Source organism: Rhagoletis pomonella, unplaced genomic scaffold, assembly GCF_013731165.1.
Source record: "Rhagoletis pomonella isolate Grant_MI unplaced genomic scaffold, Rhpom_1.0 Rhpom_scaffold_00005, whole genome shotgun sequence".
NCBI classification, from domain to species: Eukaryota; Metazoa; Arthropoda; class Insecta; order Diptera; family Tephritidae; genus Rhagoletis; species Rhagoletis pomonella.
This window is the reverse complement of record NW_023458559.1, coordinates 74,224,247-74,248,708: the sequence shown is the minus strand read 5'-3', so window position 1 is coordinate 74,248,708 and position 24,462 is coordinate 74,224,247. Positions and strand designations below refer to the sequence as shown.

Below are 24,462 nucleotides of genomic sequence, written 5' to 3'. Positions count from 1 at the left end.
AGGAAAATTCGACAAATTTTCATCAAAATCTCAAAATTTTTAAGGTGAATATTTAGAACATTTCTGGGTATGCAGCTTTATAGTTCTTACAATTTTAGTGTAGTGAGGCTTCAACGGGCTAAAAAATCCCGTTGAGTTTTGGGATTTTTTTGTTGGTTACTACTTTTGCGTTTTTTTTTAATATAACAAATAAAATTTACAAAAATTACCGTTGATTTTTTGTTTTTTAATTTTGTTGCGAACGGTCTCTCGCATTTTATTTCAAAAGAAGTTTATGCTTATATGGAAAAAAAGTTCAAAAATCCATCAGGAAAAAAATTATCAAAAATCAACGCGATCGTTTAGGCGCTTGAAACTTGTACTTTATCACACTAAAATTGTATGGGCTATAAATCTGCATACCCAAAAATGGAAGGATTCAGATAAAAAAGTTCGAATTTCGATGAAAATTCGTTGAATTATCCCAAATTATGTATACAGTTTGAAACTTTTTTATATGGCTTGGACAATATTAAACAAAAATTTCTTGAAAAATATTGTGAATATTCAAAAAAAAAAAATCAACACGTGGTCACTTGTTTGAGTCACTGTATTTGTAAATGGGCGAAGAACCCACATAAATAAGTCCCTTTCATAATGTTCTTTGGGGTTTTTTTCCTTTCGTAGTGATGAACTACGCCGAGGCTGCAAGAACAATATCCTCCTCAAGTTAATTGTTTACCCGTTTGTGTGGGAGAGTGTTTTTATTGCTATGTGAAGCTTCTGCAAACAGTGGAGGCCATTTGGGTCGTAGCCGCAGTGAGGTTGTGAGCAAACGGAGGCCACATAATGTGCCAGCTTTAAGGCCAGAGATGGTCTTAAAATAGTCTCATCCGTTGCATCTAATCGAAGTTGATTTTGAATACGCGGCAGCAAAAATCTTATGAACCATTGTTGGAAGCGTGCAGGAGCACGGAGGCACACGTAGGATGAAAAGGCCGTTGTGATACCACTGGCGGAGTGCGTTTTATATAGCACAAAAATTTGTGAATATTTGTTGAGTTCAGGTCGGCTAAGCATTCGAAAAAGTACTTGTGGCACGGCAGGACAGTGTCAGAGATAGTGTTCGATATTCTCTACCTCTTCCTCGTCTCTGAACCTGCGACAAAAATCGTTGGTTGGATATCCCAACTCCTTCCAAGCGTGCCCATATGACAGTGTCCGGTAATTACCCCCACTACTACTCTGAGAGAAGAGCGGTTAAACCGAGTGAGAGCTAAGGATCGGTTTACATCGACTTTTGGCCAAATTCGCCTGCTAGTATGAAAGGTAGTTTCCACAACCCACCTGGTGTTAAACTCCTTGATGACTTCGGCCTTTATGCTGTGTTTGCGTCTCCAGCAGAGTTGGCTTCGGATATTTCCGTCCCTCTCCTTGGCAGGTCGTCGGCTATGCAGTTGGCAAGAAGGTCCCAATGTCTAGGAACCGAAACCATAGCGAAAGAGCATTTTGATGCGGACCATCTACCTAGAAATGGAAACAACTGAATTGTCTAATAAGGCATCGAAGAAAATCGAAAGAATTGCTAAAGTCCCTCTGCCTTAACTTAGCCCAGTTATGCTAAAAACTGCACCCGCGGGCGGAACTCTTCAAAGCTCTCTGTAGATTTTATCATCATCATCAGTCAGATCATCAGTTTATCAATGATATAAAAAGTTTTCGATGCTTTCGAGTACTTCGTCGTAATGATTTCAGTCTTATGAACGAGTACTGTTAGATATTTGTATCGAAAACTGCCAGCGCAATCAGATTGTAGGCTTCAAGTTACTTCATTCAGAGGCCATTCGAGCACAGTACCATTCTAAAGAGACTCCTATCTAAGACATGGAATTTCAGATAGCCAGGCGGCCATAAAGGACCTTTCCAATAGGACGTTCACCTCCAGACTCGTTAAGGATTGCCTTGATACTATTCAACTCTTGTTAGCAAGAAACACGATATTACTATGCTGGGTACCAGGATACTGCGGGATCCTGGGTCACGAGGCCGCCGACGAATTGTGAATGGAAGTCTCATCGTCTGTACTAGTGGGGCCGCCTCAGTTGGTCCTCCTCGAGGCTTAAAATAGAATCGGGGGTAAACTCAGAACGCAGTAAGCACTGGCGAGAGGTAGGTGACCTTAGATAGGCAAATTTTTTGGTTATCCTTTCGCTACGAAAGATATATTACATCTTATGAACAGAGCTGATATCAAGTTACTTGTTGGCTATCTGACGCGCCATAATCATCTGCGTTCTCACATGCACCGGATTGGTATTTCCACAGAGACGGATTGCCGTCTATGCCTTGAAGAGAAGGAGACGTCAGAGCACATTGTGTGTGACTGTCCTGCATTGGCCAGACTAAGACTGCAACGCTTCAGTTCTTCTAAGGTTAGGAATTCGTCTACGAAGAAACTTTTAGCATTTATAAAGGAGGCTAATAACATCATGGACCGTCAGGTTAAGGAACCATGACAGGGATACAAAAGTTCTTATAGGTGGCGGTGTCCCTTTCCGTTACACCCAAAACATTTACATTACATTACAAGACATGTTGAACATTTTCTTAAATAGCCAGGCGGTCTACAGCTCTCCTCCTCCTCGGTTAGATCGTAACTTGTGGATGGCTGTAGAAGCGAGTTGGACCCAATTTCTGATCAGTTCTATATATGATATGTATATGCGAAGAATACAGCGGGTAGGAAGGGTCGCCTCACAATTATTAAATTAACCGCTCGTAAGATAAGCCGAAATGGAGCTGTACAGGATCGTATAGGATTACCAGACACGCATATGACCCACTTAAAACTAGGGCTCTGTGGTTGTGCATGTCGAAAGGACCGGTAAAAGACTGACAAAACCACTCCAATCAATCAAGCAACTACAAACATTTTCATGCAATTTAAATTTAAAAATTGTCAATGTTGCATCAAACAAGTTACCATTTTTTAATTAGAAAAAAATTAAGATAGATTTATTTCTGCTAATTATGCATTCTTCAGAAGTTTTTTGATTTTAAAGAATAATTAAATTCTCTAAGTAGCAGAAATACCTAGTTACATATCGTTACCTTAATATAGAAAGGCCCTAACTCATTTTCTTTTCAAATCCAGCTCTGTTGAAATGTCTGGCGATTATTCACTAAAAATATAACTAATACAGCATAAAATTAGTTACATTCTTCAACAAAAACAGCCTTTAAAAGAAATTCGCAGCAAAAGGACTTGAATTTCTACAGACTTTTTTCATCACCCCATAAAGAAACCAAAACTATAGATAGGGCCTTTCTATATTAAGGTAACGATATGTACATACATATGTACATACTATCTTGAGCAAACACATTCCATCCATTTCTCACTATTCCTCCATCATCACGTGACGCTAGAACAATTGCTGACATTTGCAACATGAGACACAAACACCCAACAGCAAGAACAACAGTGACAACAAAAGTTGCGCACTACGAAACGTCATAGACGCAATTCTCCACGTCAATGCGACGAAGCACCTCTTCACTCATCAAAAATCACTGCAAGCGGGTGCTTCATCATTGGTTGGCTGGTTAGTTGGTTGGTTGGTTGGCTGTTTGTTTGGTTGAATAGTTGCTTGTGCGCTGCAACCTAATAGCATCAAATTTCAATTAAGGAATTTTCTGCTCAGATTTTGTTTTTGTGAACATTTCATTTAGCCTGACGAATTTGAAAGATCACAAAAAATCACACTAGCGTAGTGTGAATGAAAGCCAGCAACAACAATACAAAAAATAAGAGCAGAAATAGAGAACAAAGCACAGCAATGAGTTGCTACTGAAAAATTGTGTAATATTCAACAAACAAAAAGGTGACAATAAAAGGTGTTGCCAGGCTGAAAACAATAACAAATGAAGTACTTGCTGTACGTGGAAAGAAGTTGCTAGGATTAAAAAAAATAACAATAAAATATAAAAAAGTGGATTCGTTTGTGCATAAAAACATTGAGCAGGGATCTAGCAACTACTCTGTGTCAGTTTTAGCTGCATTGCAGGAATTTAATGGAGCGTGGACAATAGTGAAGTGCTCAAATTAGGGATGATTATGTAGGCGATTATGAGGATTAGGAGTTCATAAAACTGACTGGAAAATTTGACTGGCTTTTGGACTGCACACAACTTATGCAACAACTACTATATACATATGTACATACGTAGCTGGGGTGGATACCTGTTTGCTCATCTCGTTGAATGCCAATGACGGCTGTAAGCAGTTAAGCCGCTTAAAAGTTATTCGAATTTTGAGGTTAAGAAGAGTCGGACAAGACAGAAAAAGAAAAACAACTAATATAACTATACAATATTCTCTAAGATACAGTAAATTGTATAAAAGTGCACAGTATGTACATACATTAGGGTGGTCAAAATGAAGTAAAGTCAGAATATTTATGCTCTAACCTCCTAGGATGGCTTTATATCAAACAGAATATACCCCTGTTTGATTAAATAAAAAAATATTTAGGGGTTACTCAAAGTTTCCAATGTATTTAATATGGGGAAAAAATTTTTCGTAGAAATGGTAAAGCATCCGAAATCATTCCTTTATTGTACGGGTCCCCCTATTGCTTTTTTTGGGGGTTTTGGCGGACCCATAAAAAAAAATACATATTAAAAATGGTTAAATAAACAATTGGATATTATTCCTTGAAGTCTTCTGAAGAGTAACAGAGTTTGCCAATTTTTGTATTCCAATGTTCATTGTTCTTAAATACCCCGAACTAGTACCTACCACCCTTAAGTACCACAGTAAATTATAGCTCTCCAGAAATCATTAAACTTTGCTAAGGAAGTATTTTGATAATTCCAGTAGAAATATAAAAAAAAAATGATTGCCGAATGTACATATGTAGGTGTTACCGAAAAATGTAAAATGTAATGGTTCGACCAAAAATATTCTTTTTCAAAGTTGCCTTGCAATAATACTTTAGACTCAGGAGTGTACGTCGACCTGTTTTGTTTGCTTTTAAGGTGGCACAGTCTAATGTAGTATATCTTAAACTTTTCTCGAAAGGCGATGCGTATAAGCCACTCACCCTTGAAGCCCCCTTTAAAAAATGTGTTGGCTGTGCATTTTCACCCCTTTTTATTTAATTTCATCACCACTGGCAACGCCCTTAAAAAATTTGGTTAATTCCATGCTCTTGTCTAATTGGTTGCATGTTTGAGCTTAAAATTGTTTCTACAATTTATTAGTTTAATGAAATTTCAACGGGACAAATTGACCGCAAATGCAACACGCCTGTCAGTTAATGGGATTAACACTTTATTTCACGTGTTCTTTGTTGATGCGAAGGTATAAAAGAAGAATCTTCGATTACGAACTAGTGGTTCTATGGCAACGATTGTTATTTAAGCAAAGAGGGTTTCGCTCCCATGAAGAGGCTAGAAAAGGTGAAAATTTAGGGATTAGCGAATTCAGGCTTTTATAGGCGAGCCTTTGCGTATAAAATTAGAAGAATTGAAAACCGTTCTGGCCTCTGAATTCTGTATTTTTTGAAAGCAAGTCTCGTCGCCTCCAATGCGAATCTGTTCAGTGCGCTTTATAATTTGTGCTAATTTGTTTACAATCGGCAATGTGGGCGCACCAATTATTTTACTTCCATAAGTTATGTGGTTAATTGTAGTCTCATTAACGAATGTCAATGCCATGATTGTCATATACGTTTTCTACTAAATGGGTCATGTCTACAAGACTCGATAAAAACAAAAAAAAAAAAAAAAAAAAATCAAAGCTATTTAAATATATACGAGTACCTACCAATCATTACTGCGTATTTAATAAAAGTAAGACAATAATTAAAAATATATCGGTTGTCGTGTGCAAGCAAATCAGCTGTGTCAAGCAAAAAGGCGGCAAAACAAACTGGACCTGCATATTGTGCTAACATTTACATATGTATGAATATGAAAATAATATAAACATATAAAACAACAAATTATTTTAAGAAAACCTGCGCAAACTTTTTTTGTTGTAAAAAATGGCCAACCCTCACAGTCCAGTGTTGCACCACGCGATTTTGAGCTGGTATTTGTTAATAAAACAAAAATTATTTTTCTGCTTAGTTTATGGTTCCCACACTCCTGTCAATGCTGAGGTTAACGAATTTAATATTACATACAATTATATACACATAAATAATTTTATTATGTATATAATTGCATATGTGTATGTATGTGTTTTTAATGTTATGCTTATTGCAGCGGCAATCGCGCTTGTGTCTTCATTCGCTTGTCTCGCCGGTGTCCATTTCATGCAAACTTCAAACATTGCATTCTTGATTTTAAAGTGGGGGAATATCCAAATAAGCATATGTATGTATGTATGTATGTATGTATGCAAGTAATTCATAATCATGCATAAACAGTTTTATTTATATGTATAAAAATATTTGAATTAAATGTTTTCTAAATAAACAATTTTTTCAGTCGTTTCCATTCCTTCATACCACAACAGTTATCGTAAGTTCCGTTGCTAAGTTTCATTTCCTTCTGTATCAATGTTGGTTTGAAGTCCCCCCGTTAAGCCCAAAAAGGTATACACATATGTATGTATTTACATACTTCATATGTACATAAGTATGTGTATAAATACATATTAATCGGTTAAGTGCCAAAATGAATAAGTCAGAATTTTGTCGATATGAAAATTTTGATGCAGTTCAGTTCGTTTAATGGAGGTGTGTTTAACTACATCAAATTTTCCATATCGAAAATATGTTGACTTATTCCCTTTGGTAATTAACCGATTAATATATATGTATGTATGTATGGTACAATTCAGAACTAGGGCTGGGGGTTCTATCCGGATTTTTTCGCTATCCGGATAATCCTGATAATCGAATATCTGATGACGACCACGGCAAAGGTTTAAAGGACTACGATTTGAGGGCATGCACCTGGAATGTCCAGACCCTTAAAGACAAAAGCTGACATCACCGCCATCCAAAAAATGCGTAAGCCAAAAAATGCCTACGCCCTTGCGACGATACTACAGGAGCGCAAATTCGGTGTTGGATTTGTGGTGGGATAGAGACTTTGTCGCTGAGTACTGTCGTTCACCCCGGTGGACGAGCGTCTAGCTACAATCCACATCAAAGCAAAATTCTTCAACATCTCTCTCAGTTGCGCCCATGCCCCTGCGGAAGAGAAGGACGAAGCGCCTATCCCCGTCACGATATCAAAATTGTGCTTGATGACTTCTATGCCAGGGTGGGTAAGGAAGGAATCTTTGGAACAACCGACGGAAAATTCAGCCTTCACGACGAAACGTCCGATAACGAACTGCGGCTAATCGACTTCGCCGGAGCTCGAAATATGGTAGTATGCAGCACTAGGTTCAAACATAAAAAGATCCATCAAGCTACGTGGCTGTCGAAAAACGAGAAACCAAATCGATCATGTTGTGATAGACAGAAGGCACGCGTACAGTATTTTACGTACACTCTGAGGCCCAAATATCGACTCGCAGCCAAGATACACACACGCCTCTGTGCCGCAAAAAATGTGCGCCTAACAATGCAAAGAAAGCTCAACGTCGAAAAGCTGCAATCACAGCAGATGGCCAATGCATTCGCCCTCCAAACTCACATCTGCCCTCACACGCATTCTTCAACCAGAGCGTAACCACATTTCCCGCTCATATCGTACCGCCGCCGAAGAAGTAATCGGATTTCAGCGAGCCCGAAAGAACAACTGGTAGGATGAGGAGTGTCAAGAAGCTGCAGAGGAAAAAGATGCCGTCTACAGGGCCACGCTGCGATCGGGCGCAACGCAAGCTATGTGTGACCGTTATTGGGAACTGAAGAGGGATGCGAGACATATTTGCTGCAATAAGAAGAGAGAGAGAGAGTCCAAAATACGTGAGTGCGAAGAGCTTGAGGTGTTGGCCAATAGAAAAAACGCCTGAAAATTTTACCAGAGGACTCCTGTTAGAATAACAATGGCGAACTAGTGACCGATGTCCAGAATGTAATTAAATTATGGAGGGAACACTTTTCCACCCTGCTGAATGGTAGCAGCACTGAAAGTTGTGGAGAAGACGAACGCGAGCCCTCAGTAGATGATGACGGAGTCGATGTTCCACCGCCTGACTATGACGAGCTACGAATAGCAATTACTCGACTAAAAAACAGCAAAGCTGCTGTAGCCTGCCAGCTGATAAGGTGGACCTTTACATCTTTTGTGCTGTGCGGCTGAGAAATTCGTTCTTTAGCAAAAATTTGGATTTAAATTATATTAGTAAATGGGCGAGGCAGCGCCCACTTATTTATCATATATGTATGTACATATATGTGTACTCAAAATCTATCCCACCGATCTCTTGGCAATCGTTAGGCACTACCTTGAAAATTTTTCAAATCGGATAAAAACCGTTCCCCCTGATTTCATATTACACCCAAATGTAATTTAATTTTGTCTACCATGGTAAAAAATGGAAAATCGAGCTATTTTTTTAGGCCTATTTCGGAACATATTCTCATTTTCGAAACATATTTGATTTTTAAAATCGAATGAAAAATAATAATGACCTAAAATGACAGTTTGCGAACCCTAAATCAGTTTTAAAATTTCTATAAAAATTGGATATAATATTTCTCATAAATAAGAAAAAAATAGGAGGGTGGGGGCGGTGGTTGGTAGGGTCATGAAATTTTATTATGGGCACATATTACAAAACGATTCATTATTCACTTGATTTTTATAGTTTCTACATTTCTCTAGTTTGTTTATTTTTGTTGTTGTTGTTATTAATATCTACTGTACAACACTTGCGCGGTTTATTGTTTATTTTATAGCAAAGAAATGTTTATAAATTTAAGCGTTTATTTTATGAATGAAGTGCTGAGCATTTCCAGTGAATTGGAAATCATTGGAAACCTAATGGTGTTTCTGCATAAAAGACAATCCATTTCGGTCATTTTTTGTTTTGCAAGCGTAGCCATTGAGTTTTAATTTTAAGTGTGTTGGTGTATGCATAAGTAAATGCATTTTTCTTGGTATAATTTAGTGTAGCACCAATTTTGCGTAAAATTGCTTTATCACGCCATTGAAAAAATGTTTTGTAGACAACATAAGCGGATAGAAGTCAATGAAATGTGCATTCTGTCTGACTTGATCGCTCGATGAATGGCTGAAATGCTTAAAGTGTTTGCATGCATTTGATGACAAATTGCACTTACTAATCCTGGGAAAATGCACGCAATCCTTACTAATGCTGCACAATAACATAGGCAAACATTTGGGAATACAAAAACAAACAATAAAAGGCAGTGATAAAACAACTCAGACAATAAATATTCTGTTTGCATAGACAGGCTCAAACCGCAAATGATTTCAACAATGAAAATCCATACATACATATGTATCGACTGCGTTTTCGGGAGTGCAGACATGCATTCGCAAATGCTAATGACTTTTAACAAGTAGTTCCCATGAAAATATTATTTGTCAAAAATAGTACTTTTCTGCGATTTTGAGAGCACACGAATATACATAGGTAAGCGCATATTTACACAATGAAGTTTTAGTAAAGTGCTCTCGCTTTGATTTTTGCATTGTTGTGAACAGTGAAATATGCAACATTTTTCACTTTTCGAATTCATTTGTTTTTATTGCTTTAATACCATACAAAAATGCACAATTTTCACACCTTTCCTTTGCCACTTCACTATTCGAGTCACACTTAGTGGCGAACACACAATACAGACAATGCTACAATGCGCACAAAGCACACATCGCTCGTAATGTGTCAAATTGTCAGGATTTGTCAATAGAGCAGACAATAAGTGACGTCCCTAGTCGCTAAAGAGTGGGTTCATATAAATCAGCATGCATACTGCATATGAAGTATTTATTGTTGTTGTTTTGCGTGCGAAAGTGAAAGTTGAATTGAGAGAAGAAAAGGTAACTTGTTTGTTGTTGTGTCTAGTAAGCGCCTATTTTGTGCTCATTTGCCCAGCGTCTGTCTGGTTGTCCTGTCTATCAAATTATGTCTGCACCTTTTCACTTTTATCACTTTTAGTTTTTTCACTTCATTATCCTTTGTTTTTTTTTTTTGCTCTCCTCACTCGTGGTTACAACACGGGTTAGAAGGTTGTACAACCTTTTGGAAAGGTTAAAGTTGCCGTCGCATTTTTACACGCAATTACACGCGATTGCTTGCAACAAATACAATGTGTGACATATTGTCAGGATTGCAAGTGTTGTGTGAATTATTTTATTTCTAAGGCATAGATTTAATGCTCACAATGCAGCCTGTTGGAGGGGGTGAAAAAGGTGTTGTATTACAAAATGGTAAGGAAGGCTGTAAATTTTGTTTGCGTGAACAGAAGCCTGAAGCTGAAAATTAGATGCATATGTGTCTAATCTAAATTCGGGTGAGGTTATTACTGCCTAAGTGTTTTCATCATCCACTCTATGGACCATGTTTTATTAAAAACCATCAACCATTTGAACTTTGGAGTTTGGTTTTGACGATTGAGCCCTATTTATGTATGTTGGTGAACGTACCAATCGTTGTTCGTTCCAGATGTCTAGTAAGCGCCAACAGGGATTATCTCTGTATCCTTCTGTTTCAGGCTAGTATTAAGTCCACCGTCTAAACAGAAACCTAGTTTTGCTGGGTATGCAAGAGATGGTTCTATCCGAACTAATGAAACGCGATGAGCCAAGGTATTCAACCCCCCGTAAGAGCGACCAGCCTCAGACCAGATAATTGAAAATTTAACAATTTAATTATAACGGATGGTGTTGATTGCTGCGATCCATAAACGAAGAGAAATGTACTCCGTTAGGATGGCGAGTTCTTCACACACTACACTGTGCAGTATTGTCTCATCGAGAATATCACCCTAGTATGTATATCAGCGTATTTCTTTCAGGTGCACTGGTTAGAGGTGATAACCGTGTGGTAGTCGGCGAGTAAGAAACTGATAGCATTGTGTAAAATGACGTTAAGCAATACCTCTCCGAGCCGTTTGCCACCAAACGGGGTTTCGGACAGAGCGAAACCCCTTTAATGTGATTTCTTTAAACTGATTTAGGAGAAGATAATAAGAGCTGCAGAACTGAACTACATAGTTGGATGAAGTTTTTTTGGTATCTGGGACTTCTAATATAGGGTGATACAATGGTGATGTAGATCTTTATCTGCAATTATTTGTCTTATGTTAATGTTCTTTTTAATTTCATTCAGACAATTCCCAGTCGCAAAAGTAGTAATGCATTACATGCGTTATAAATAGTGTAATGTATTTCTTATGAGTTCTCGATTCTATTACTGTTAACTATGTAATCAGCATTCTAATGTATCCAAAAAGTCCCAATAAATTCATATTAAATCACAATAATTTCTTGATACTAGGTAAAGAAAAATTTAATGCCCTACTTTTCTTAGGACATCGCCGTGGGGAAAGAAATGCATTTTCGAATGTGAGAAGGGTTGTTTTACTGATTATTTCTTCGATTACTATACATTACATTTTCCCACTGGGTTTGTACTGAAGGTTTGGCAAACTTAGTTATGGAGCGATACTCAGTTGAACAACGCATAAAAGTGATGACGATTTAAAAAAAAACTGCATCACCTGCAAGAAGAAGTTATACACCCACAACGAGTCACTGTTTGGTGCGGTTTTTGAGCCGGCGGAGTTATCAGACTTCTTCGAAAAAAATGTTGGTAACGCGGTTACGGTGACAGGACGTTATTATAACATAGTAACAAACTTTTTATGGCCTGAATTAAATGATATGGGCTTGGAAAATATGTGGTTTTAACCGGAGGCGTCACTTGCCACACGGGGCATGAAACAATGACCACATTGCGAACATCTGAGGTCTTATTGAATCACCTTGTACTACTGGTAATTTTAAAACTAATGAATTTGAAACAAAAGTTGCAACCCCCCCCCCCCCCCCTCATACGATTCGAATAGAACATTAACGAAAAAATTGAAGATACTTTTTTTTCTAATTTACATACTTATTTACTTTACATACTTATTACTCTCTTCGAATCATTTGCAATTGAAAAACGGAGCAGCGCTGAGGCATTTAATACAACAAATCGACCTGAGATGAACTGCTCATTATCAAAGAAAATCCATAAATAAATATTAGTAAAAACCTGCTCGCTTTATGACTTTTTACAGAGAATTCATTTGAAAACACAAAAGACGCGTCTGGATTTGCGTATCAGTCAGGATCATCACACCTTAACAATGGCCAACAACCGATTGTCGTTGACAACTCAATAGATGACAAGTAAAATTTCTTTAAAACTTAAGTTCTCGCTACCTACACAAACAGCGCTGAAAGGAGTTTGAATAGTTGAAAAGTGAAAAATGCAATCAGAGCGCTCGATCAGTCTTAAAGTAGAGCTGATAAATAAGAGCCGTAATCTATTACTTTGCAGACATGGCTTACGCTGTTACTTTCTCGTTTCACAATGAAAATAACTGTGGTGCTGATAGCTATCATTAGGCTGAAAGTGGAAGTATTTTGGCTACTGGATTATATTGTATGCAAAGATGCAGATTAATGTGCAGAAATATTTCTTCTTGAAAATCAGTGATCACAAAATACATTTTACTTTCGATATCTTATATTTTTGGGTTTTTTTTCACAGCTAGCCATATCTTAACAATCTCCCGTTTCGAAGATTAATGTCACAATTTCCTGTTTCCTGAAAAGCCTTTCGCTGAGTTTTCTCTGCAGACCGTAACTTTTTTATTTTATATTTTTTCGCTTTTAGCACTTCCACTATGTACTTCCCTAAGGCATAATTTATCACACCGCAGGCATGTATACATATGTACAGTCGCCCAAAATTAGCGGTTTTTTATAATTGAACCATAGCATAAATGTGCCCTCTGCTCAACCCTCTCAATCAATCACTTACTCTCAGTGGAGTTGAATACAATTAGAGTTAATTACATATTAGTGGTTTGTAGTCGTATAAAAAATAGTTTTTTATGAATTAATCTAAGTATTCACAAATTCTTTGATTTCAAAACTAAAAAGTACAAATTAAAAAAAAAACAACTACCACTGCAAGGGGATAGGAAATGCATGTAAGTGGACACCAAAAGTCTATATTAGCCGTGCTCAGCGTCATGTCACATCGCCACCTTCTTCTTCCACCCCCAACATAAATCACTGCATGCATCAAGCTGTTGCCTAGCGCTGCAACTCCCTGGCAACGCGCTTGTGGACCGCTGTTTCGTCGCGTAGGAGTCGTTTTACAACTAAATTATCGTTGCTTGTTGTTTTTGTTAGTTTGTTTATACCCCTTTCGAAGGCTATGTGTATACATTAGGATGATTCGCTGGCTGTGGGAGAAAAATTTTCATATTTTCTTAACGGAATCATAAAATATATTTTTGACTATAGCTCAAAATTAGTAGCGATAAGAATTGCATTTCTTTCTGATAAAACGTCGGAAAGGCAAATCGGCCAAAAATATGGCTGAGTTATTCGGCCCTATTATGATTGTCGACGTCGATGTAATTTTTTCGGAAAAAATAGCGCTTGTATTGCACTAAAAATCGCATCATTCTGAATAAATATACCTACAGAAAATCCAAATATATATGATTATATGTATGTGTGTATGTATATGTATTAAGGCTGGGCTATACGGATTTTTTGCATATCCGAACATCTAAATAAAAAATCGTTTGTGTACTAAAGAAGAGATTATTATTATCTTTCAACTCGATCGATTCAGTAATTTGAGAAAATATTTACAAATCCGTTCAAATACTGTTTAGAAGTCTACAAATCAAACTTTAAAACTTTATACAGATTTAGAAAAACTCAACACATTTTCATCAAAATTTCCAACTGTTTAATCAGAATTTTTAGAAAATTTTGGGTATGTAGTTACATACACCGCTTATGAAACTTTAGTAGAAAATTTAAGTGCAAGTTTTAAGCGGATTTTTTATATAAAACTTGCGTTGTTTTTTTTAATTTTTTTTTGCCAACGGTTTTGCGCATTTCCTTCCAAAATAAATTCATGTTTATATTATTAAAAAATCAATGCGATCTTTTATCCGCTTAGAACTTGCACTTATTTCACTCAAATTTTATAAGCCATGCAATAACTGCAAACATAAAAAATGTTCTAAAAGTTCATATTACACAGCCGTGCGATCTCTTAAACATCATGCAAATGGGGCCATTCATATCCCTAAAGTCTTCTTTCACTGCAAATTCGTCACTTCTGCAATTCCATTTAATAACCAGATTTATAGACCAGACCAGATAATAGATGTACGGCAATCCGTAAGGGAGTTTGCATTGTCTAAGTGACTGTAAAAATTTGAGAGCTGCCTGACTGCCATAGAATATAAAGACTAGTTTATTCTGTGTAGGTCTTTGAGCGAGATTTCGTGCTGCCACCTGGATGGCACGCGTGACCCGTGCCTAGGATATCTGAATGGACAGATATTGCATCCCTTATTTAGCTATCTAAAAAGTAAATTCGTACTACATCAACATAGACCCAAAGCGACCATAAATACGAGGTTTCTAAATATTTCGACTCCAGCGCCATCTAATGGGTCCACTTTTTACAGAAGCATTTCTTATCATTATTTTGTATATATCTCGATTTCAGTGCCATTTGGCAACTCATTTTTCAAAAAGTACCGAAGTATTTTTCAATATGTAGGTTCTTCATAGACGTTTCGAATATGAATAAAAGCTGACCGCAAATATGGGATTTCTAAATATATCCTATTTTTTGCAAAAGTGTTCTTATTACATTTATTGCTAACTTGCTTGGAAAATCTACAATTTTTTTTTGGGGAGGCAACCTAATGTACATATGGAAGTACATACATACCAACGTTTATGTACTTTCATGCTTGGTTTCCGAAGTCATGGCGCTTCGTTTGTAGCATTTCTCTCAAGACTGCATGCCATATGTTTTGTTGTTGTTGTCGTATTTTTTGGTTTCGTTGATAGGCAAGTGCCTAATTAGTTGTAAAAACCTGTGAAATTTATTTGACTGAACAATTATTTCAAACGCCATATGGTGCCAGAGAATTTCTGGTTTGGTGGCCAGGCATCCCAGAGTCAAAATTATGATTTGGGATATGTAGTACTTTCATGCATACATACATGCATTCATACATATACACTATGTACGTTGTGAAGTAAGAAATCAGGTTGCCTGACATTGGGAAAATGGCTTTTTAAATTTAAGCCTACCAACTGCTTGGGGCCGTTCTCTGGACCTTATTACCATTACTTTTGGTTTGAAGCGCACTTTATTTTTAAAATAATTTTCTTTTATTGTCTTAAATAGTATAATAGGGGAGTGGCGAAAGAAATACGTAGTTATTACTCGTACCAGAGACGTGAATCGGGTTTGAGTGGGATTGAGCGGCTTTTTCTACTTATTAGAACCGAACCACACAGAACACAGAGGCGCAGAACCGAAATTTTTCACAAATATTTGATCCGAACCGAAAACATAACCCGTTTTTATAAAGGTTTAATGTTCGTTTAGACCAATTTTTGGTTAGAAAAATAAGAAAAATACACATAGATTTTTTTAATTCTCGAACCGTTGAACGGAACCTAAACCCCGCTCAGAATTTTAAAACCTTTGAGATAGAAAATTCAGCAAATGTAGTCTCGTTGAAGAAAATAATTACCTTGACTTTTAAAATTGCCTTCAAAGCTTAAAGTCAGTTGCAGTATGATCACAAAAATACTTCCCCGCTTCCCTCTTCACCCCTCCCACAGCGATTCACGCACTCGCTCGTCATATTTGACGAAGCTCTCGCAGTTTAGTTTATTTTGTGTATTTTTTGTGTTTGCATTAAAAATGAGAAAAGGAAAATTATATTATAATCTCGTCCTGCGCAATCCATTTCAATCAATCACTGCATCAAAACTAATCTGATTCGATACGTAAAAACAGTTACTCGCCCACACAACTCTTTCGGCACAGTGTTATCTTATTATATTGCCACTTTACTCGCTAAGTGTGACCAAGGCATAATAAGTTCTCATACACCTGTGTTCTCCATGTGCGAAATGAGGTGTCTGACAACCCGTTATCTTATTTATTTAAATTAAAGTAAAATATCAGCACAAGAGCTCCTGTAATTCCTACATACCACATTCTACCCAAAGCATGGCACCGAAATTAAATTACAGCCACACAAACGTTTACAACTCTCCGGGGAGGTAATTATTTCAATCAATGAGCGATAACTTGCTGGCATATGTTGCTTGCTTGCTGGTGTCACAGTATGTTAGGAACAGCCAACAAAGAAGTGCTTATCAACCGAGCTCAACCCCCCCTTAAAGCTTTTCTAAAGAAAAGGACGTGAGGCGGTAGAAAGTATGCATCTAGCGTAAACGGCTGGTGGTAGGCAACGAAAAGAGCAAAATAAATCATTACACCAAACGTTTTTTCTTCTTTTACATAAACGGCAAGCTGCGTTGTTGTGATTTGTGGCTAAATTTCAGTAGAATTACAAACACTAATAATTTCATAAGGTTGCTTTGCGCCGGATGTTGTAGCGGCAAATAATGATGGAGGGCAAAAAATTAACAAAAAAAAAAAAGATTTGCGAGGACATATCCATAGTGTAGCGATAGCAGATGAAGTATTTATGTGTATGCATGTATGTATACACATATATGTGGATGAATGCAGTGGTGTGCGTTTTGCCTGAAATTCATTTGATTGTCATTTGACACCGCAATGAGGCAATTTTGTGTAAAATTCAGAAGTGCGTTCAGGAGGGGTAAAGTGTCAGGCAGGCAAGCAGAAATTATATACGGGATTTAGGATGGGTTTTGCTTGAAGTATGAATGTGAGTTGTTATGTATTGCATGTATATTTATGTACATATGTATGTGCCCCTCGACTGAGGGTTGATGTTCCTGTTGATAGACTCGCACACCAACAGTTGAAAAGGCTCCGCCCTCGTTTGGTTGACAATTTCAAGTAGAGTAATATTTGAGAATGGAACACTGACTGGTCGGAAATGAATAATCATTAAATAACATCATAATCATATATATTTTATAAAATAAAAAAAAGGAAAAAAAGTTCAAATATGCTTTGAATACCATGTGAATAAATATAATTTATTTAGCAATTTCTTTAAAGCTAATAAATCTGAATATATTTTGCCGTATTTTTCAGTATAAAAATTGGCAAAACAAATTCCTACTTCAAGTAGTCCTTCTATCAAACCTCCTTCTCAAACTTCTTAGTATTGTAGTTGGCATGCACCAGGCGTAAACTCTTCCCCACCGTTGCCACTGGCCGCATGAAATTATTGATTGTATCAGCCACAGGCTCCAGGATATCACGAATGGATGTCAAGATATTGTAAACAAGTATAAGTGGCGGCTGTAGAAACCCATTGAAGAATACTGTCAAAATCGGTTTGATCAAATAATCTGAAGTCATATGCAGAAATCCCACCACCAGCGTATTCACAAGCGAGTAGAGCACAAAACGATATGCCTGCAGCAGAAAAGTGACCACAAAAGTGACACCTATGTGTAAACTTCCGAAGAATTCCGCCCAAAAGCGCGTCGCATAGTAGGTGGCACGTTCGGCCAGCACTACGGACAGTATCTGTGGATGACAATCAGTTGTGCGTAAATATTCCGCACAGCCATGTTCGAAGGGATAGATGCCAATGCGCGTCTCACGCGCTGGCGGTGGTGTGACATCCCGCTCTGGTTGCTTACCCTCGTCCGCCTTCGTGCGCTGTTGCGTATTGCTGGTGCAAGGTTCGGGTAGATCAATGAAAATTTCACTGCATTTGGGCGCTTTCGGTTTAGAGATGTGCGGCCGCGCTGTCCGCATGTTATCTAGCGATTTCCGCAGTCGCTGGAAGATTGTGTTCTCTTTGGTGTGTGGGCTGTAAGCGTAGCAAGTGCAACAACTAGCTGCTTTCTTGGCGCTGACACTCTGTCGTTCGGCGAAAAGTTTGCGCTTGCTTTTCTTTTCGCTGCATTGCACGCCAGTTGCGTGCGTACTTTTCGTGCGACGCGCACGTCTTGAAGCCGTCTTATATAGTTGGAATTCGATTTTCGAAGGCGTCGCATTGCGTTTGCCCGGATGAGCTGTGGATGTTTCACGGACAGCGCGCATTTCGTACAATACTTTGGATGGCTTCTCGGTGCCCGTTTCCGTGTCAGCTTGGGTGTCATTGGAGAATTTGTTGTACTTGTGTTTGTGGCCATGACGCTCGTTGAAGAGCAGACCATTTTCAGTCTCTGTCGAGGAAGATGATGACTGCAGCAGATTCTTGAGCGGCGATTGAAGTTTAGCTGTAACGCCAACATGTTGCACCTCAATGAGATTCGACTTGGAGTTCGAATTGCGTTCGTTTGGTGAATCGGACATTTTCTGTGACTTATTGGGTTATTAATGTGCAGAAAGAAAATATGGAAAATATTTTGTGATTCGACGTTTATGCTTCAAATCACTTTGCGCAGTGTGTGGGGGAGTGAGTAAATAATTTTTAAGCAAAAAAACCGACTTCAATTCTCATATCCAATTTAAGATTATCGTTACTTTCTTCACGATCCAGTTATCGGATCTAAACAAAATTACTATGGGACCACCCCTGAGGGGTGGGCGGTTAACGTGGTCCAAAGTTATGCGGTAACATACATAAAAAAAAATATTCCGATGAACTGATAACCTCCTTCTTTTTTTGAAGTCGGTTGTAAATAGTTGTTTGAATGCGGAGAATGCATAGTCATAACAAGAAAATTATAATAACGTACAATAAAAAAGATTATTAAATATTCCGGATTTAATCGTATTGAAAAGAAGGAAGTGCAGTAAGTTTGTTTTGTCTTAGAAATCGGAAAAGGAAATTTTATCTACGTTTTGCTTTGAGACCAAAGCGCCATCTATCGTTTTTACATCGGAAGAGGAATTTCATTTGAGGAATTCTTGCGTAAATGGCAAAAATCCACTATAATTGCAGCGCTAGAAACAGCTGTTGTGATGTAGCGCTGCCACACCTTTTAATAACAAAATAATTGAAGACATTTTCTAAAACCCAGATAACACATGGAAAAGTGAATCTTTTGATAACAGTTAGTTCTTTTTCTTGTATTTTGCATAGTTTGGTAATTTATTTTATATGAGCTAAATTCGAAAATTAAAGTAAAAAGTTGCATGTTTGGCAACCAACTTCAAGTACTTTCATTTCCTTCATTGTCCGGCAACGACAAAATTAATCTAATCGGAATTCTGAGTACGGAACTAATTTTTTTTTACAGTTTAGTAATAATTTTTAATTTCATTCTAATTTCAATAATTTTCTGCACGCTTAACTATTTTATAAACTAGTAATAGTGAAAACTGCAATAAGTCTGAAATAAAACGTGTTTGAAGCACAAAACAAAAGCGCACAAAGCAGCGACAATAGTGTAAAAAAAGAAAAAAAAAATAAAGTATACCATTTTACATATACACAACTAGATTAAAGCACAAAATCAAGTAGTAGTACATATTTTATAACAATAAATGCTTTCCAACGCTTGGAGAAACGTACAGCAGGGTGTTGTACGCAATCTGACCGCTGCGTATTTTCGAGGTGTGTGCAGTGGCGGACGCCCGCTCGCTTGTGCAAGTGCAAATGCACTTAACATCAAGCGGAATAGCGCGGAATTAATGTCGCTGCGACGTTTTGACATCAAAAGTGATTGTTTATTTAAGACTTTTGATTGCATAGATTAGATAATAAAATATGTAATTATGTGAACCAAAAATTTTTGCTAAAATGCTGTCTTTTTTTCTTTTGCAGTACAAAAGTTACTTAAAGTTGGTATAAACAGAATGCATAGCTCTGTGGAGGATTTAAAATGGGCTTCCATGCATGTGAAGGTATTGCCAGCGCTTCAGGACAATTTCATGTATTTGGTAAGCGGGCAAATATGTATATGAATAAACATTTCACTACTGAAAGTAACGCTTCCTTTCTAGATTATCGACAACTCAACCAAGGAGGCTGCCATTGTTGACCCGGTCGATCCGGAAAGTGTTATAGCTGCTGTGCAAGCTGAAAATGTGCATCTTACTAAGGTGCTTACCACGCACCATCACTGGGATCATGCTGGCGGTAATGAGAAATTAGTTAAGATGTATGGCAAGCCGCTGGAAGTGTACGGTGGTGATGATCGCATTGGTGCACTAACGCAAAAAGTGTCTCAAGATGATCGCATACAGATTGGGAACCTTAAAGTGAGTTGCCTTTTTACCCCTTGTCACACCACAGGACACATTTGTTACTTTGTGGAATCGTCAAATACTGATGACCGCGCCGTTTTTACCGGTGATACTCTATTCCAAGGAGGCTGTGGGCGTTTCTTTGAAGGCACACCCGATCAAATGTACTCGGCATTGTGCCAAAAATTGTCTTCCTTACCGGATGATACTAAAGTTTTTTGTGGTCATGAATATACATTGCAGAATATGGCATATGCGCGTCATGTAGAACCATTGAATGATAAAATTTTAAAGCGCATCGAATGGGCAAAGTTACGCCGCGCTACCAAATCACCCACTGTGCCCTCGACCATTGGCGAGGAGAAGTCGTGGAATCCATTCATGCGTGTACACGAGGCCAATGTGCAAAAGCATGCTAATGAACAGGATCCCATTAAGACTATGGGCAGCTTGCGCAGGGAAAAGGACAACTTCAAAGCTTAGGGAAGGAAATGAGGGCGAAGAGAACAAAGAGTGCTGTTGATGATGGTGGTACTGTGGAAATAAGCGCACATTTAATTTTTGTTTTTACATATAGGGTTATGTATCTTTTGTTGGTTTGGTTGTTTATATATATGTACATAGAAGTCTTTATATTACTTCGGGGCATGATAAAAATTTAGTAAGGTAGAACCGCTGAGAGGCACTTTCAAAATTCTTGACGTTTCCTAGCAATTCGATTTCAAAATTTACTCACAAACTCGCACACACACATTTTAACTTTCAATCTCAAGCAACAACAATTTTGAACAATTTAAGTTTTTTATTTTCAATCTTATACGAGTTTAAAATGTTGGCAACCAAAAGCCGCACTGAGTTGTCAATCACACCTTGTTTAATACACCTTGGTTCTACCTTACTATGTTTTTATCATGCTTTGGGGTATAGTAATTATAAGAATCTTATTTACATACGATTTTGGGACTTTTAGTGCTAAATAGCACAGTAAATTAACGAATTTCTTGTAAATTTTCAACAAGTATGAGATAAGAGATCTTCATTTCTTCTTAATAACTAACTTAACATTACTACACACTTCATTTTTATTGCTACTTGGAATTCAAGTTAATGAATTGTGTTAAACAAACTGTGAATTTATGTATTTATGTCAATATGATTCAAGCTGAATTAAAAATTGAAGTAAACCATTTGTGATTTCTGCCTAAACATTGAAAATTGTAAATTTTCGTGATAGAAATTACTTAGCTGAATTAAATGTGCTCACTATTTGGGCGTGGCTTAGCCCACAATATATATAATAACGGTTTGTATTATTTTGGATTATCTATTAATTGCGCTTACCTTAATTTCACGCAAGATAGTGTGGCGAGCGCGTCGTATGTGGGCCGATACTGCAACAGCTAAGCCGGCAGCCGCTGCTCCTGATCTGCACAGCAAAATTGTGGACGTACGTTGTGAGGGTATGATAGTAAAGATAATACCCGCACGCAAGAACAACTACATGTATTTGGTAAAATCGGCGGGGCGTCATTGCAAATACATAATACAAATTTTCATTATTTTCCTTTTTGAAGATAACCGACTTGCCCACCGGTTGTACAGCTGCCATCGATCTGTCCGATAACAAAATTCTGTTTGATGTACTCAAACAGGAGAAAATGAAACTTTCCTACGCTTTTATTACCCATCATCACGAGGATCATTCTGGGGGCACAACAGAATTGGCCACCGAGTGCCCGGAAGTGAAAATCTGTGCCGGTGATGAGCGTATCAAGGCCGTAAATCATTGCATTAAGCGTGATGAGAAAATAAAGCTGGGCCAGATGACAATTCACTGCATGCATACACCTTGCCACACAGTCGGACATTATTGCTATTTTGTGGAGTGCGGTGCGGGTGGTCCGCCCGCACTCTTCACTGGTGACACACTCTTTCAAGGTGGCTGCGGTGGCTTTGATGAGGGCACGCCGGAACAAATGTATGCCATCGTAAAACGTTTCTGTGCACTTCCCAAAGAGTCGCGTGTATTTGGCGGTCATGAGAATACAATTTTGAATTTGCGTTTTGCCGAAACTGTGGAACCTGAAAATTCAAATATTCACTCACGTTTAGTTTGGGCGCAGAAACAACGCGAAAATAAATTGCCTACTCCGCCATCGCTGCTGTGCGAGGAGAGACTGTGGAATCCATTTATGCGTGTCGACCATCCGGATGTGCAGCAATACACTGGCGATACAGATCCGATTTACACCATGTTTTGTTTGCGCAAACAGCGAGACACGTTCAAGTAGCGAGCGAATCAAATGAAAAAGGAATGATAAACATTTTCGTCTAATAAACATATTAGAATGTTTTGACTTTTTTTAACACTAGTGAGCGATAGGCATTGCACAAAATTGTACTTATTCGTTGTACTTTTTGCAAGCAAAATACATAAGGTTGAAATTTCCTTATGATCGCCGCTCATAAGATTTTTTATTTTATTTATTGTTATATTTGTGGCGCCCTGTTTTATTAAAACAGCTGGTGGCTGCAGGAACAGGAAGTTCCGTAACAAGTTGACTTTTGAAGTTTTAAGTGAAAAGCGCGTTATTCAGTTGCTATTGCCTAAGTTTTTACTGGTTTATTGTTTCTAATTTCATATCCTTCAAGTTTTGTAAATATCTGTGCATTGTTGGGTTATTAGTAAGCATTGACCAAAAGTGTTGGCACCTACTTAATGCTGTGAGTAAAACCTTCATGGCAGTGGATGAAATTTAGGCCTTTGATAATATCTTGGATAATATCTGCGAAAATTTACATATTGGTTGGTTTATTAGAGCACAAAATACTGTTATTTATGTGTGGCTGCGGCCCGTAGATGAATAATGGCAGTTAGTTTCGTGAACCATGTACCAAAACTTGTGTATTTCATAAAATTGTGAAGAACAAATGTAACTATGTAATTTATCAGCCCTATCATTAGTGCATGAATGTTCCGGGACTTCCCAGCAATCAGGCTCTCATCGCTTCTTTTAAATACCCTTGAAAAATTGATTGAGCTACACATCATAAACAGGTTCCAGGGTTGCGTTTGAAATCGAATTAGCCTGCCTCCTGCAAGTTCAGATCGGTGGAGTTGACTCAACACTCGGCCAAAGATATGGTTGAGCAGTTTTTGTGTAACATGCGTTTTCATAATATTCCACTCTAAAAAATGATGCGTGAGATATCCATATTAAATACGAAAATATTTCTTGCGAAATATATCTTGGAAATACATTCAGCACCATTTGTGAACTAATCAATTAGTACATTTCTCGCAGTTCATTCGCAAAATTTCCCCAGATATGGAAAAATTTACAGCTGATTGAAAAACACTGTAGATTGTCAATTTGTGATTTGTTTTGTACTGTGGATCTTATTATTGTGAAACAATTCCGTGAACAAAATACGCTGCAGTCTGCGAAGGTAAGTATCTATTCGTATAAACTAAAGTTTTCGAATATTCGTTGACATCTCATTGTGTGGCCTTTGGCAATCGACTAAAATAATATAAAATTGCAATTGATTGATACTTCTCATTTATGTTAAGAAGGAAGTTAAACATTTTTTTTTAAGAGATTCGAGTCATAAGCAAATCGAAATCGAGATATGGGCTTTCGAAGTTCGAAATAGGACCTTTGGTAAAAAATAATTTTTAATTATTGTATGCGAATAACTAAAAAAGTAAAAGAATTTCTTAAATCCATCCTAAAATGTAAAGATGTGAAACATCACAAATTGTCGAAAAATTCTTATGTTCATGGTACTTGTGTATGAAAATTCTTAGAATTCTAAAATATATTAACGATTTGGAAAAGTTCCAAAAATTTTCGACTTTTTAACCGACTTCCAACAAAGGAGGAGGTTATCAGTTCGTCGGAATATTTTTTTTTATGTATGTTACCGCATAACTTTGGACCACGTAAACCGATTTCGATAATTCTTTCTGCATCGGAAAGGTAGTGTCTCAGAGATGGTCCCATACTAATTTGGTTTAGATCTGATCATTGAATCATGAAATATATAGATATATATATTTTTTTAAAGTCGTTTTTTTTTGCTAAAAATTACTTGTCTGATACTATTTTACTATGTTATTCACGATATAATGTGAAAAAATATTTCCGTCAGCCAATATAATACGGAATTTTAACAGC

At 37.4% G+C, this 24,462-nt stretch overlaps 3 protein-coding genes across 6 annotated transcripts; 2 read left to right on the top strand and 1 right to left on the bottom strand.

Moving 5' to 3' along the window:
- Window positions 1-17,269: 17,269 nt before the first annotated feature.
- LOC118739973 lies at window positions 17,270-18,515 on the bottom strand. The gene has a single exon (XM_036471475.1). The coding sequence runs from the start codon at window positions 18,440-18,442 to the stop codon at window positions 17,270-17,272; it is 1,173 nt and encodes a 390-aa protein (XP_036327368.1). The 5' UTR covers window positions 18,443-18,515.
- A 693-nt stretch (window positions 18,516-19,208) lies between these two features.
- LOC118739501 (hydroxyacylglutathione hydrolase, mitochondrial) lies at window positions 19,209-21,042 on the top strand. Of its 4 annotated transcripts, none has more exons than XM_036470865.1 (3): window positions 19,209-19,307; window positions 19,860-19,975; window positions 20,039-21,041. In XM_036470865.1, the coding sequence occupies exons 1-3, from the start codon at window positions 19,229-19,231 to the stop codon at window positions 20,762-20,764; spliced, it is 921 nt and encodes a 306-aa protein (XP_036326758.1). In that variant the 5' UTR covers window positions 19,209-19,228; the 3' UTR covers window positions 20,765-21,041. The 4 variants fall into 4 exon arrangements, with proteins under 4 accessions (XP_036326758.1, XP_036326757.1, XP_036326756.1 ...); XM_036470864.1 differs by having other exon boundaries at window positions 19,269-19,331; XM_036470863.1 differs by lacking the exon at window positions 19,209-19,307 and adding an exon at window positions 19,414-19,754 and having other exon boundaries at window positions 20,039-21,042.
- A 419-nt stretch (window positions 21,043-21,461) lies between these two features.
- LOC118739503 (hydroxyacylglutathione hydrolase-like protein) lies at window positions 21,462-22,658 on the top strand. Its single transcript, XM_036470867.1, has one exon. It carries the CDS (start codon window positions 21,940-21,942, stop codon window positions 22,570-22,572), a length of 633 nt encoding a protein of 210 aa, XP_036326760.1. The 5' UTR covers window positions 21,462-21,939; the 3' UTR covers window positions 22,573-22,658.
- Window positions 22,659-24,462: the final 1,804 nt, after the last annotated feature.